The sequence below is a fragment of the Mucor mucedo genome (genome assembly GCF_025094135.1).
Source record: "Mucor mucedo strain NRRL 3635 chromosome Unknown EV154scaffold_148, whole genome shotgun sequence".
NCBI lineage: Eukaryota > Fungi > Mucoromycota > Mucoromycetes > Mucorales > Mucoraceae > Mucor > Mucor mucedo.
Genome location: NW_026252432.1, coordinates 1 through 15225, shown reverse-complemented (window position 1 = coordinate 15225; position 15225 = coordinate 1). Strand labels below are relative to the sequence as shown.

General features: G+C 36.7%; 6 protein-coding genes across 6 annotated transcripts; 3 read left to right on the top strand and 3 right to left on the bottom strand.

The window, feature by feature from the left end:
• Nucleotides 1–301: 301 nt before the first annotated feature.
• EV154DRAFT_526160 (RHD3/Sey1) lies at nt 302–3659 on the bottom strand. The gene is made up of 11 exons (XM_051603366.1): nt 3504–3659; nt 3352–3449; nt 2977–3295; nt 2790–2907; nt 2615–2733; nt 2367–2547; nt 1927–2296; nt 1596–1859; nt 1414–1543; nt 1264–1360; nt 302–1208 (listed from the first exon to the last, which is right to left on the bottom strand). The coding sequence occupies exons 1-11, from the start codon at nt 3644–3646 to the stop codon at nt 723–725; spliced, it is 2325 nt and encodes a 774-aa protein (XP_051452332.1). The 5' UTR covers nt 3647–3659; the 3' UTR covers nt 302–722.
• A 387-nt stretch (nt 3660–4046) lies between these two features.
• EV154DRAFT_526155 (uncharacterized protein) lies at nt 4047–5999 on the top strand. The gene is made up of 10 exons (XM_051603365.1): nt 4047–4149; nt 4210–4253; nt 4326–4383; nt 4437–4504; nt 4561–4842; nt 4898–4952; nt 5015–5050; nt 5110–5193; nt 5255–5329; nt 5386–5999. Exons 1-10 carry the CDS (start codon nt 4071–4073, stop codon nt 5499–5501), a joined length of 897 nt encoding a protein of 298 aa, XP_051452331.1. The 5' UTR covers nt 4047–4070; the 3' UTR covers nt 5502–5999.
• On the top strand, nt 5968–8013 carry EV154DRAFT_526153 (uncharacterized protein). The gene has a single exon (XM_051603364.1). It carries the CDS (start codon nt 6071–6073, stop codon nt 7952–7954), a length of 1884 nt encoding a protein of 627 aa, XP_051452330.1. The 5' UTR covers nt 5968–6070; the 3' UTR covers nt 7955–8013.
• A 643-nt stretch (nt 8014–8656) lies between these two features.
• On the bottom strand, nt 8657–11103 carry EV154DRAFT_606724 (uncharacterized protein). The gene is made up of 5 exons (XM_051607556.1): nt 10951–11103; nt 10621–10895; nt 10446–10554; nt 9904–10387; nt 8657–9832 (listed from the first exon to the last, which is right to left on the bottom strand). Exons 1-5 carry the CDS (start codon nt 11068–11070, stop codon nt 8805–8807), a joined length of 2016 nt encoding a protein of 671 aa, XP_051452329.1. The 5' UTR covers nt 11071–11103; the 3' UTR covers nt 8657–8804.
• Nucleotides 11104–12538: 1435 nt separating this feature from the next.
• Nucleotides 12539–14337, bottom strand: EV154DRAFT_67749 (uncharacterized protein). Its single transcript, XM_051607727.1, has 5 exons — nt 13851–14337; nt 13680–13799; nt 13443–13628; nt 12863–13385; nt 12539–12803 (listed from the first exon to the last, which is right to left on the bottom strand). Exons 1-5 carry the CDS (start codon nt 14108–14110, stop codon nt 12648–12650), a joined length of 1245 nt encoding a protein of 414 aa, XP_051452328.1. The 5' UTR covers nt 14111–14337; the 3' UTR covers nt 12539–12647.
• Nucleotides 14338–14565: 228 nt separating this feature from the next.
• EV154DRAFT_526148 (uncharacterized protein) lies at nt 14566–15216 on the top strand. Its single transcript, XM_051603363.1, has 2 exons — nt 14566–14586; nt 14673–15216. The coding sequence occupies exon 2, from the start codon at nt 14684–14686 to the stop codon at nt 15083–15085; it is 402 nt and encodes a 133-aa protein (XP_051452327.1). The 5' UTR covers nt 14566–14586; nt 14673–14683; the 3' UTR covers nt 15086–15216.
• The last annotated feature ends 9 nt before the right edge of the window (nt 15217–15225 follow it).

Here is a 15225-nt window from a genome sequence, read left to right as displayed (position 1 = left end):
AGTAACCTACAATTTACTTTTTTATAATCACCATTTATATTATTAAATTAACCAAGATTTCTCAGCTTTACTGAATAAGCTTTGAACATTATCCTGCTTTAACAAGTGATCCAAGTTTTAACCTTATAACGTCATATCACTTTGAAAAAAAAAAAAAAAAAAAAAAGGCTGGGATCTAAACCAAAAAAAAAAAATTAATTTTTTGTGACTGAAAAATTTAAAAGCGTAAAATTTTTTTTCAACGATTGTCTATAAAAAGAGGAGAATTTCGACAATTCATTTGTTTTTTCTTTAGCTTGCATTTCTGAAAAATAAACGTTACTACTATAGGGCATAGGAAATGGTTCGTTTTGAGGAGAAAGTACCTTTGGGTATTAGTATCTTCTGGGAGAATCGTTTCATCCTTTATCTGTGTATATCCTGAAGTAACTCAAGCTTGAATAAGTGATTGTTTGTGCATGGGTCGGATGTTATTGGATCCTTGAGTGCGTACTTCGGTACAAACTCGGTGAAGATACTCTGGCTTTCAAACTTTCTGGATGATATATTCCTACGCCTAAGGTAGATACTATGTATCCATTACTGTCGGCAAAACCATATCACCACCAATTTATTTTTTTATTTAAAATGAAAACGAAAAAAAACTTTTTTAAAAAAAAAGAAAACCAGTCCAAACACTTATAGTTGATTGGGATTATTTTATTTATAGATATTTATTATTACTAATCATGGTGTTCTCTAATATTTCTCATTTCGTATTGTTGTCTCCCTTGATCAGTTGTGCTGGCTGCCTCCATTAACTTGTCCTTAATCATTCTTGTGGCTTCATTTGTCACTGTTGACACTATTCTTTCTGCGGGACCCCAAAGGTTAAGGGAGTAAATGATGTACAGGATGCTTCCACATAAGATAGCTAAAATAATATATGTGGGGCTTCTAAGGATTGCCATAAATTCGTTCCAACCTAACACTATCATCATGACAATTACCCAAGGAGGTATTTTATCTGTGGTAGAAACGATTGATCTCTTTGCCTCCAGATAAAAAGCATCGGATTCACGCTTAAATCTGTTTGTGATGTCAATTTGTTTTGCCTCGCTTAAAATAACAAGTGATCGCTGGAAGTCGAAGTCATCATTTGATTCTACATTAAATTCTGGATCTTGACTAAGGTTAACTTTTGAGAATATTTTGATCAACGCTAACGTCTAATACTCGAGATTAGTCCCCATAAATAATTATTGTCAAACCTGGATATGGTACCTCATCTCTAGCCTTTTTGAAATGTGAGTCAATATCATCTTGGGGGCTCCAAACTCTAGGAATTCCCGTTTCGTCGTAACGGAACTCTTCTTCGAATCTTTTTAACGTTAGTACCCATAAGTTTGGTATTTTATCTCTGGTTATCCTTACTTATTTCGTAATTTTAACAACAATAAATTATCCGCTAATTCTTCATCTACTTTTTTACGAAGAACAATCCACGTTTGTCTCTTGAGATCGGTCACAGACTTTTCAATTTCCTGCTTTGAAGAGTCAAAACCTACAGGCGAAGAAGTTAGAACGTGACAAAAGACAAAAAGCCTGTCTCTTACTTTTTGCATTTTTGGCTAAAAGCTTTTCACCATCAGCTACAGTGTTGTTATAGATGTCAATTATCTTGTGCCACATATGCTCTTCTGGTCGATTTAGTTCAAGTGCTACAGGATCAGCAAGTTCAAGTTCGATTTGTTTCTCGAGTGCCTTGTTCATTTTTTTAAATTCTGTTGTGCGAGCCTTGGACGAGATCTCATCGAAGTCTTGCGCCAACAGTTCTTGTTCATGAGCATATGACCAATCGGTTTCAGGTAACAACACGGCTTACACATAAACAAATAAAACGTTATTTTTCTGCTGAAAGGATCACTGCGCATAAGTTTATATTACCTTTGGCACCATTTAGAAAGAATGTGTTTGCTTCATCCAAACAAGCAGAAACAACATTAGCAAAATTATATCCTGGTGTTCTTAATCCTTTCTGGAGGGTTTCTTCGAATAGGATCACTGCTTTCTTGTGCAAGTTATTTAACTGACCAACGAAATAAACACCCAATTGAGTATTTAGTTTTGCAAGCATGTCGATACGTTTCTTTTGATAAACAGTTTGGTTATAGCGAGATGCACTTTTATCAAACGATTGCACGGCCTCTTGTCTTATTTCTTTCATCTTTTCACCCAATTCGGGAATAATTTGGTGTTTTTCAAGAATAGTTGATTTATATGGAGCTATTCTTTCTTTAAACACTTCAAAGGCGGCCTTAATTAAAAAAAAAAAAAAGCAGACAAATAGTAAGATTTATGTAGCTGATTAGTTGTCTTTCCCTTACATTTGATATTTCATCGCATCGGTACTGAGCCAACAGTTCTTGTTGTGTTGGTAAATCCAAATCTTTGTTCGTTAAAACCTTATCCCAAATACTAGAAGCATACATGTGATAACCATCAGCGGGAATTCGTTTGTGATATTCAGGTCGAAATACGAAATTAGGGTCTTGAGGATCATTGAATCTAATTATCACCAAATTTTGTTTCGAAAATAAAATCTTTTGAAAAATACGTCATGCGCTCTTGTTACCTTAACCGAAGTTTAGCTACTTCCTCATCAAATTTGTCAGGTAATAAAATCTTGTGTGGTAAACCAGTAAACATGAAATCAAAATAATCCGTAATTTTGCAATCTTCGAGACCTTCAGGCTATAACATGCTGTTAATACATAATACTCCCACTTCTCTTCTATAAAATAACCAACCTTTGCCAAACTTGCCCATATTTTTTCAAGATCCGCCTTTAGTGTCTTTGCTAAATTTTCCAACGGAGTGGAACCGACAAAATCTCGGATGACGATCAATAATAGAGTTTTTTCTTTGCTAAAATGGCATGATATAATGATGATTCAGTAATTTTTTTTGTATTTAGCACGTGAAATAATGGCCTACCTTTTTTGGTTTTGAAATAATTGTAAATTCACTTCGAATACAGTCTTTAATAAACCCATGTTGGCGCCTTGATATAGACCCACTTGATGTTCCCACAAGTTAATAATGATCACCTCACTGGTTGCCATCGAAAACAAGGCTGATTTACGCTCAAAATCCTGATCCTCACCACGCTCACGACCATCTGTTCCTTCCACATCCATGACTAGTACATGCATACCTCGTCCACGTGAAAGCCAGATACCCTTTGTCGTTTGCTTTCGTTGATTTTCATCCATTTCAGCAAACGATGTACCAAATAATCTGTTTAATAAAGTACCTTTTTGTTGTTGTTAGTCTTTTGTCATTTTTTCTTCAAAGACCATAGTACTTTACTTTTTCCGGTACTCTGGGACCCAAATACTGCGACCACATCATACTTAAACCCTGCCTCGGCTAAACCCCATTTCTTCATATATTCCGGGAGATCATTTCTATACTAGTCTGTTAATGTTTTACTAACGTCTACATGGAATACAAAAATTTACGTGAACTTTTGGTGCTCATCAACTACTTGAAGACGAGGAATGACTTGGACATCATGATCCCAGTCGGGAATGCTGCTGGTTGCTGCTTTAGTTGTAGTCGAGTCTAACTTTTCTTGTCTATTTTCTGTATTCATTTTTTCCATAGTAGTAAGAAGAGGAAGAAGAAGAAGTATACAATAAATTTAATTAATTTCTTTTTTTTAAAAAAAAAAATGACGGCATGTTGAGTCGGTGCATTTAATATGATCGCATGCAACTTTAAAAAAATTATGCCACAGCGCGGTTTTAATTCCTTTATTTCAAGCCATAAATGTCAAATTTGCGGGTAAGTTTTCTGTTTTAAACCATAGTTATTCCAAGAGGTCAAGTTAATGCAGCATTAAAAAATTTCACAACGTTAATGAATAGATGCCAGTGCTTGGAAGAGAATTCCTCATGTGACGACATATGTCATTGCCCTCCTCTATGCTTTTTAAAACTGCGTCGGTGTTTTCCCGCTAAAACACGTTTTGGGGGTATTATTTTTTTCACCCCTTTTCTCCTTTTTTATTAAAAAAAAACAAAAAAATGAAGGTTATTGTTACTGGAGCTTCCGGTCTCTTGGGAAGACCTACGGTCAGAGAATTTAAGAACGCTGGGTGTGAAGGTAAGCTGTTGTTTTTTTACTTATTCTTGTTATTAACTCGACTTTCTCCTTTTGTGATAGTTATCGGTACAGCCTATTCTCGCGCCAAAGATGGATTGGTCAAGGTAAAGTTTTTTTTAAAACAAAAGAAACACAAAACACAAAGCTTAATTCTGTTATTATTTTTTCACTAAAAGCTTGATTTAACTGACTCTGCTGCTGTTGAGAACTTTATTGACGAGTTCCAACCCGATGGTTTGTAATAATTCACGAATTTATTTTTCTTTATTTACAAGCTGTTCTGGTAGTTGTCGTTCACTGTGCCGCCGAACGCCGACCTGATGTAGCAGAGCAAGATCATGATGGTGTATTACGCGTAAGTTCCTTTATTGCCCTCCCAAAAAGAATGTCTGTATTTATATATCTTCTCAGTTAAATGTCGAAACACCTAAAGCTCTTGGCAGAATATGTAAAAAGAGGGGAATTATGTTGATTTATATCAGTACAGATTATGTCTTTGACGGAACCGCACCACCTTATGAAGTCGACGATAAGCCTAACCCTTTGCAATTCTATGGTGAGACCAAATTGGGTGGAGAGGAGGCTATCAAGAGTGAATATCCCGAAGCTGTTATTCTCCGTGTCCCTATTTTATACGGTCCCACTGAATATAATGGCGAATCCGCTATCAACATCTTGATCGATGTTGTTATGGTAAGCATTAACTAACTAGCTGAGTATCAAATATCACCTGCTGATTATCTTGTAGAATCATGATAAGCCTTCCACAGTGGATAACGTTTCTAGTCGTTACCCTACTAATGGTATGTAAACCATATATTAAATTTTTTTGTTTAAATAAGGAAGACCTAACGATGCTGTGTAGTTGTTGACGTTGCTCGTGTGCTCAAGGATTTGGCAGGTAACACAATCGCACTTGTACGCACAAAACAAATTTATTAATAAATTTTCTATCCTTAGTTGCAAAGGTCAGAGACCATAAGCATATCAAGGGTATCTATCATTTCTCTGGTCAAGAGAGCATTACAAAATATCAAGTTTGCGGTAAGTGAGAATCAATATGCGAAGAACATTTTCGTCGTAACAGTTTTTTTTTTATAAATAGAAATTCTGGGTGAAATTTTAAGCGTCCCAATTGATCATCTTACTCCTCAAAACACAGTTGATAAGGCCGCTTCAGGTACAAGAATTTATTCAACATAAAGTATAAGCTGTTGTTAACATCCTTTAATACAGTTTCAAGACCTGAAAATTCTCATCTCTCCGTTCAACACCTCAAAGATGCTGGTATTGATACCAGTTTTGTTAGATTAGCTGACTGGTTTTCATCAAATCTCACGTCTCAAAACTAAGGGAGGGGAAACGTTTTTATTAAACTATTTTTTCTGAAAATAGCTCGGTTGTTTTTTTTGTTAATGATGTATCAACAACTACCGATTGTACAATGAAAATATTTTAGCATTTTCATATCATTTGCTCTTGTCCATACACAGCAATCATGAGATACACTTACAAACAAAAAAAGAGAAGCAAACTTTCGATTAGATCAATAAAGCAGATGCGGCTGGGTTAAAGGTACAGAGTTTGGTTAACTCCAATCTCCCAGTTATGTGGTCTTGCTTTTAAAAACATATCAATGCGATATGATCACCAGTGGTTTCATAAGGAGATATCAACTGTCACTTACAAAGGTCTTGAGTGAACTTTGAAGAATATCGAAGTCAATTGCATAAATTAAACGATAGATATTCTATAAAACCTAGGTCAAACAAATTAATTCCATGTGTGCCCCCAGAAAAAAAACCTACCGGCCTATTTTGTGAGACAAATGCTGTTGTTAACATTTGCTGACTATATATATAAAAAAAAAAAAGGAAAAAAAAAGAAATTCCCTGTGTCTTTTAATTAATTAGTACAACAGATGAAAACGTGGTCCAGTCTACCGATTGAAGTTTGCGAACAAGTGTTTGAGCAAATTGCTTCATGTGGAAAACGAGATTTACAGCAATGCTGTCTAACTAGTAGAGGTTGGAATAATACTGCTCAGAAATATATGTATAAACACATAAATTACGGTGGCATGTCCAAAGACAAACGATTAAAATTACTACGAACCCTTTCCACACATTTCGAACTGGGGAAGTACACCAAAAGTATTGATTTAGGCATGCCTTGGGAGGAGTCTTTTGACGCTTTACCGGCTTTGTTTCCCAATGTTGAATTGTTGGCGGGAAATATCATGACGACTGAATTTTGGTCATTTATGGGGAATGAATACCTTAACGGAAAATGGACAAGTATAAAACAGCTACCCAACTTTAAACCAGAGCATATACAGGAATATCTGGAAGTAGCCTTCTTGCACACCAACACTTTAGAATCCATTCAAGCGCAATTTTACCCAAACGGTGATGCACTTTCAGCACACGGGGATGTGCTCAGACGAAGTTTGCCACAGTTTGTCCATCTAAAAACGTTGAATATAGAATATCACCACGTTGAGCCCAATGATGTTATAAATGAAAGCTCTTACAGTTTGACAGATCCAATTCAGTTCGATCAGATTGTGGAAGGATGTGGTAACACATTAACCAAGATATCATGTCAAATTTATGTAAAGAGTCTCAATCAACACCGTGTTTCACCAAACATTTTATTTTCTGGATCTGATTTAACAAACGTAATCCAAAGGCCCCTTATAAAGCACTTCTATGGGCAACACTTTTTATACACAAAAAACTGTACTGCCTATTTTATGCATAAATTCCCAAAACTTGATCATTTTGAAGCTACGCAAATACTAACAGAGCTGCATCTTTCGGACAATGACTTTGCACAATTCTTTGAATTCACGGGGAAAATCCGCAAATTTTGTATTGGAGGTGAATTTGCAACAAATGCCAATTTACAAAGAGTTTTACGGTTATTTCTGGCGTCGAGTAATTTTCCTGAAATAGCTGTTCACCTGCAATATAATAGTGAGAGAAGTAGTAATAGTACAACTGACGATGCGTTAACTATTTCAGCACCCAGCAAGCTTTTAACAACCGAAGCTTGGGCAGGTGGAGGCAGCAGCTTATTCATTTTAATCAAGTTTAAAAATACCATTGATTCTGAAATCCGTCACAATAACATCTTGGATTTATACGGGACAAAAATCAAGCAATTACGCTTTGATTCCCGACATAATTTTGGGCCCTTTTTTCCTGGTGATTATCTGGATGACTCTGAACTCGACACTTGTAAAGAATCAGATGATGTGACTTTGCTAAGTCTAAACAAGATATTACAATCTTGTGTCCATTTGGAGACACTGTCCTTGTACGGTATCTCGATCCCAGCCTTTGACAACGACACGGAGACAAACATATCTATAAAGAAACTAGAGTTGATCATGGCAGTTATTCAGTATGACACTGTTCTACCCCAGATTGCGACAAAACTTCCGAATTTGGTATCCTTAAGTATTGAAGACAGTTTGTTTTGTAATGAACTAGAAAGGACAGGGACAAATGTGATACGCATCAACATGTCGAATACTTGTCTTGACGATATTTTGTGGGGAACCTATAGCCCTGAAGTCCTAGTTATTGGTCTCAGGCTTTGTATAGATGGTGTATCATATAGTGGCTACTTTGATGTAAAAGGAGAGCCTGTACACCAAGATACATTCTTTGAAACTTACGAGACAAATTCTGTGTTTTTGGATATCAGCTGTAAATATCTGCGCCGTTTATCCCTGAGACTTTTTTATAGACCTCTTATTGTATTTGACATTCCCACTTTAATGTCAGAATTCTTTTAAAATTACCCCAAATATATGAATAAAAACCTGTGAAGGAGGATCAAGTTTGATCAGCGTCGAACCATAGAACTGGTGCAACAAATAAAATGTCTTGAGAGAGCCTCGGTTTAATAAGCATTTATTCTGCTTGCTGATGCCTTGAGATTATCAACAATTTAGTCCTTGGGAGAAAAATGCCACTCTGAGATATATCATACGTTTGTGATAGAGGATGGCTTTGTTCCAAAATAATTTAGCATATCTCATTAACCAGCTTTAACTCCCATTAACTGTTTAAAAGTATTATATGGCACATTGAATGCTTCTGTATACCGTCATAATTAAGATAAATTTAGTGGTCGTATCAGTGATGGCAAGTATATTATACTATCATCCTGACATAAACCAGTTCTTGTTTATCACTCTACAAATAAAACCCGGCCACACACTTTTTTTTTTGTCTTTTTCCCTTCCTTCCTTTTCATATTTTGTAAATATCGTTAATAGTTACTTTCTAAAGAAAAAAGACGAGGAAGTTCGGCTTTGCTTTCACATACAGTTTGTGTGCTATAAGGAGGAGGGTATTGAGGAAAAATATTCGGCCTTTAAGTGATATATTACGTTCAGGGTGTACTTGATATCCATGTTGTATCTTTTGTATTAGTGTGTCGAATCGCTATATTTTTCTGAGAAGCATTAAATTATAATAGATATCTTTAGAATCCTTGTTAATGGTCAAGCAGAATTTATTTAACTGGGTTGGATAACTGACTAGCATTAATCAAATGGTTCACAATAGTCTGAACATGTTTTTTATTTGTTTCCATTTGTCCGAATTTAAAGTAACAATATGTTGTAATAAAAGGGCAATCTAATTTTTTGAGCTAACACGAGAAATAGCAAAGACACCTACAATAACAATACCCAAGAAAGCAATAGCAGCAGGTAATATTAATTCTTGGGGTATACCTGCAACAGAAATAGGGCTTTGTTTAGTGTTTTGTTCTGTTTCTGACTCTTCGTCGTCATCAGAGGAAATGACCACTTCTTTCTTTAAGCTACGTCTCTTTGTCTTCTTCTCTTCCACCTTTGCTTCTGTCACTTCAATAACGGGAGGAGGAGGCACGTATACGGGCTCAGGGATCTCTTCGACAACGGCAACAGGAACATCTTCTATGATTTCTTCTTCCTTGTGTGTAGCGTCGTGTACAAACAACTTGACACGATCTTGACCCATTTTGCGAGCTAATTTCACAGCGTCGGACACATCAGCATCCGATGTCATTAAAACTTCGTCGTCCTCATCATCCAAATAAGAGATGCTCAACCAAGAATCTGCAGGATCGTCGTTCTTTGTTCCGGTGTTTGATAAATGTTCCCCAATGACCTTTTGACGCACAGCTTCTAATAGGGATGCATAACTGTCATATACGGAAGCGACACGATGTGTTTTTCCGCCTTCTGTTGTGAACTTGAAGGAGAAGACGTCTTCCTTTGCCAATTGATTATGACTTCTATCTTCGGACATGGATGAGCGACCTTCTTCGTTATTAGCGACCATACTTGCAGACTCATTGGGTGTGATTTCTGAGAATCCATGCAATTGCGAGAAAGAAGCGGAGGGCTCAGGTGAAATGGCCCGTGTCACATTCCCGTTAGCGAGACTTTGAGAATGGGCTGATAATAATTGAGATGATAATGGGTCCGATATTTGTGATTCAGAATCATGTTGCTCTTGAGCCCCAAAACTATCCCAGAATCTTCCCCACATGGGTCCTTCTCCATCGTTACCCTCAATGCTGTTAATTTGTTCCATGGTGGCATATGTTAATTTTAAAACATCGACGATTCCCACTACATCACCGTTTTCAACCACAGGAAGATTGAGATAATGACCATCTACAATTATTACAGTGTGAATATATACTATTTTGAGAAGAAAAAAAAAATAGGGTTAGTGGTATGCTTACCATGCATCTTCTTTAAAGCGTCCATGATGGACATTTGAGGATGTGCTGTATCAGGATGAGGCGTCATGACACGGACCACGGAGCAGTTTTCAGGGTGCAGACCTGCAGCAATGACACGTAACACAACATCTTTAGTCGTAAAAATACCGGCCAAACCTTCTCGATCCATGACCAAAACAGCTGTTGTATGATAATCCTTCATCATACGAGCAACATCACGAACATTAGTCTTTACACTAACTTCAGCAGGAGCTAATCCATCCAATACAGAATTCAAATCTGGACATTCCATTTTATCACGTAATGCTTCCATATACTGTACTAATTGAATAGGACTGTTGCTCCATTCTTTCTCTACACCTTCAAGTGCATCATATAATTTACGAGATGATCCAAATGCTCTTTCCATCTTGTCAAGTGCTTCATATAAACATTTGGTAATATCCAATAAACCAAAAATATCACCTTCCTCATTACAAACAGGCTAAAATAAATTTTAAGTTTTTGTGTACATGTAATTTCTATTTATGTTTATCAATTACCAAATGACGGAAACCACGGGTCACCATAAGGTTAAGTGCGTCAGTGGCCGATGTGTCTGAAGTAACACACATGGGTCCTTTGGTCATGATTTTAGCGACGGTAGTATCCCTAGATATTTATGTATTAAGTCAAACCACTCCTCCACATGCATATAATTTCCAAATGTATATGTACCTGGCATCCAATGATTCGGCGACAACTCTATAGGCAAGGTCTTTAGCGGTAAAGATACCACATAAATGATCATCATCATCCACTACCAATACACAATCACTTCTCTTGGCTGCCATCAACTGGGAGGCTTCAATAACCAACATATTTTCCTTGACGGTTAACGCTTGAGAAGGTCTGAGTGCCGACACTGTACCAGCAATTTTACGGGTTTGACGAACTCTCTTTGATCCTGTCTTTTTCTTTGAGAGCTCAGATTCCAACTTCTTTCTAATGGCCTATTGAAAAAAAAAGAATAAGTAACAATAAAAAAAAAAGAATCAGGGACAGTACTTCGTCTCTCTTGGATTGACGTTGTCTACTGCCTGTTGCATTGGAGTCAACAGAAGAGGCATTGTCGTTACGGAAAGAAGGGGCTGCAGGAATCCTTGAGTTTGCTCTTTTAGTGGACATTTTGGTTCGCAAAAAAAAAAGGAAAGAATTTTTTAAACAAACACCCCCCCTCCCACATTTGTATTAGGTTACACATGATTTTAAGGCGCTTTCATCATACCTGGACTGGCTAGGACCAGGCATAAAAAAGTTAAAAAAAAAAAATTGGTCTCCGTTTTTAGCAGGTAGCCGTTTTCGCTTTCCTTTCAGGAAGAAAAAGACATTTTGGATGGGCTTTATTATTCTATTTAACAACTAATTGCTTTTCTTAAAACAACACAATAGTAGTGAAGTTTTGACCATTGCCCTTTGCCCCGTTCGCGGTCCAATATTTTGTACCTGAACCAGCGACTGCATCGCGATTTTCAGTACTATGCCGTTGACATCTTGCAAGACACATTATTATAGAACATCAGTGCTCTTTTTAATTATTTTTAAGCTTGTTATCTCGACAATGATACTGGAGACGCATTTTACTTAACTTGAAGTACAGCGGACAGTCGAGCCGTGTTTAACAACTGTCAGAGCCATAACATTGGCGATTTGCTTCAATCGAGAGATCACAAGTTTTAAGTTTGAGTGGTTGAGGCCTTTAATCCTAGTAGCATCCCCTTTCCGATTTCTGACAGTCTTTCGTAATTAAAACAACGTCGGATCGTATTTTCTTGTCGGGCAATCTTTTTGTAACTGCTTTAAATATGTAATACTCCTCTTCCTTATTCTAGCTTCTTTTTTGTGTCTGTGGGCTTCTAAAGTTGCATGGTCTACTTCAATTAGACCAATCCAAATGCAGTGACTATCAGTTGAGATAACATTTGACCTAGTAGTTTTTTCTATAAAGGGGGGCCCCAAAAATCAGCAAACATTTCCTAAGTTATTTAATATAATAAGATATCAATTATACTTGAATTTAGCTTCCATCATAGATCATCAAATTAAGGATTCGATTGTACATTACTTCTTCAAATTCTGCATTGAACTGAGTTCGTCGCTAAAGTTATCCCAAGCAATAACCTTTTATTATTATTTCGAAATAAGTTGTCCACTTTCACAGCTTGGTGGTCACTGTAAACACATTTGTTATTCTTCTTTTTACTTTTTATTGTATATTTCGTACCAAATACCTTACAACAACATGTAACTATTTTTGAAATACTTTGGCATCACTGTATGACTAATAACTTTGTCTGAGCAAGCCAATATTTAATTCACTGCAGTTAATGCCTTGATATATCAGAGTCTTTCATACTATATAAAATTTAGAACCAAATATTCAAGGTCATGTCTGATACCTAGGATATTTACCTTTGGATAAAGGATCAAATACTTCTTCAACTACGGAATCAGTATTATTACTTGGGAGTACTATCAAACAATAGCACAATTAATACCCTTACTGGCGCAATTACAAATCAGAATATGCAAGGATTTGTATGATAAAAACTCAGCATATAGGAAAATAGCAATGGTATATTAATGCAGATACACCCTATTATTATATATTTGCAGTGGATGATATTTTGCTTCTGCGACTAAATTGCTTTAACCAGCATTCATCCTGATCATCCAGTCATTACACATGATTTTTATTAAGTTATTTAGATTTCAATTTTTCTGTTCTTGTCCATATAATAAGCAATCATTTCGTCAGTGACCTTGCTCTTTCTTTCTTGGAAATCGGTAACAAATTTTTGCAAAGTTTCGATACAAATCTTTTTTAATTCACCCGTCATTAATTCACCAGATTTGTATGTCTATTCAACAAAAAAAGATTAGGAAATCACCTTTCGTGTAGCTAGAAATTACAACTTACATCGTGGATATGCTTTAACTCGTCATCACTCTCCATGAAGAATGAAAGATATTGGTAGGCAACATCGACATCAGGGTTACCACCATTAGCTCTATGTTCTTCCACAGTAGCTCCTCCACCAGAGAAAGCATGCTTGTTGATCTTGTTTTTGATTTGCTTGGCGGTATCTGTCATGAAGATGGCAGAGGTATCGATGGAAGCACTCATCTTTGTTTGAGGACCTTGTAAAGCAGGGAAGAATTTGGCATGAATAAGACAAGGCTTAGGGTATTTCAAACGCTTGGCAACATCACGCGTTAAACGGAAATAAGGATCTTGATCAATAGCACAAGGAATGAGACAAGGGATATCTTTCTTTTCACCAAAGATTTGAGGGAAACTGTTGGAGAAAGAAGGGGCGGCTTGAACAGCAACAAAATGGGCTTTACCCACATTGTCACTGTCATTGAAACCAAATGTGGCCTTGGATTGATTTAAGGTGATACAACGAGAAATTCTTACAACGTTGTGGTAAAAGGGACCTCTAAATAAGGAATGTGAGTCAGAAAGTGTACATTAAAAAAAACAACTCAAACTTTACCCGACAAAGTCAAGGTTGGAAAAGATGAAGGTCTTTTCGGGCTTGAAACCACAGGCAATAATATCTTTAGCATTATCGAAAGCAAATTGATGACACATTTCTACAGTCAAGTTGGCCTTGAACAAGAACTTTTCGTCATCTGTCAATTGAATCACGATAGGTACGTTGAATACATCTTGAAGCCATCTATAAGTCTGTCAGCATCATGCGATATAACAAAAAAAAAAGGGGGCTTACTGGCAGAACACAAAGGGGACCATATGGCCTAAATGCATTGAAGCAGAAGAAGGTCCACGACCGGTGTATAAAAAGAAGGGCTTCTTTTGTTCGAAACGATCCAAAATAACGCCAAGTTCTCTAATTAAAGTGATAAGTATGACAGAACTATTAAAAGATATATCAAATTACCTGTGAGAAAAGAAAGTGCCTCTTCTCAAAAAGATGTGAGGTTTGCGACCAGTTAAAGTCTCGAAACGCTCCAACAAGGCAGCATCAATAGGTCGAGTACCGAATTGGTCAATTAACTTGTTATAATCAATGGCTTGTTGAACGCCATCGACAACAGCTCCCTCGACTTCCCAAGGTGTGACATTTTGCGAGACGGCAGCTACTTCGACGGGAGTACCTTCGAGCTTCAACTCTTCCATTTTGTTTGACAATTCAGCCATGTTTTCCAAAAAAAAAGTTTTTAAACAAGAGAAAAAGAGAAACTGGTACTCCAAAAGGTTTAGATCCCCGTAAATAGGGTGTGGTCCCCCCAAATCTTGACACCTTCACACTGTGGCTTGTTTTTTTAACCCCCCAGGAACAAAAAGCAAAAAAAACAAAAAAATAAATAGAAAGACAGCTCTTTTCAAACCCAATGTCTGCCAATTTACTCTCGTTTGCTAGACAATCTGCCTTAAAATGGGCACAACCTCGTACCTTGTCTGTCGCCGGTAAACGTTACTACAAATTAAGTGTTGGATCTATTAAAAAAGGTCAGATCGTTCAATTAAAGGACAAGGCATGGAAAGTTTTGACAAGAGATCATGTCTCCACCGGTAGAGGTGGTGCTGTTGTTAAGGTACTGAAAAGAAAGAAAGAATTCAAAAGCACTATTAAGCTGAACCGTTATCACAGATGGAATTACAAGATATTTTATCTAACAGCAAAATCAATGAACGTTTCAAGTCCAGTGATACCTTAGAAAGTAAGCAACAGTTTACTTTATATAGCAACGAAGCTAACCTTTTCACTTTATGCTTCTAGTCTTAAATTTAGCTGATGAACCCTATCAATACTTATATACAGAAGGAGAGCAAATTCACTTGTTGAACCTCGAGACATTTGAGGAAATTGAAATGAAGACGAGTCAATGTGAAGGAACTGTCAGCATGTTGGAGGATTCGATGCCTGTATCTGTCTTCTTTCTCACCACACCAGAGCACGGTACACAGCCATGCACTTTTAAATTACCCTCCAACTATACATACACTGTGCAATCGGTCATTGATCGTGCCGGACAAGCAGCTAAAGGTACTGTCTATAAGACAGCTACCCTGACTAATGGTGCCAGATTACAAGTTCCTGAGTTCGTCAACGAAGGTGATAAGATTGTTGTTGATATCGATACCATGAAATACGTGAAGCGTGAATTATAAAATAAACCAATTTTTGTCAAGGCGCATAAAATAGAAAACGATGACGTTTACGGTAAAGCTTTTTTGATTGGATCCCCACGACTCACCGTGAACATGACTTCATAACCAGTTTTTTTTTTTTTTTTTTTTTTACTTTAAAC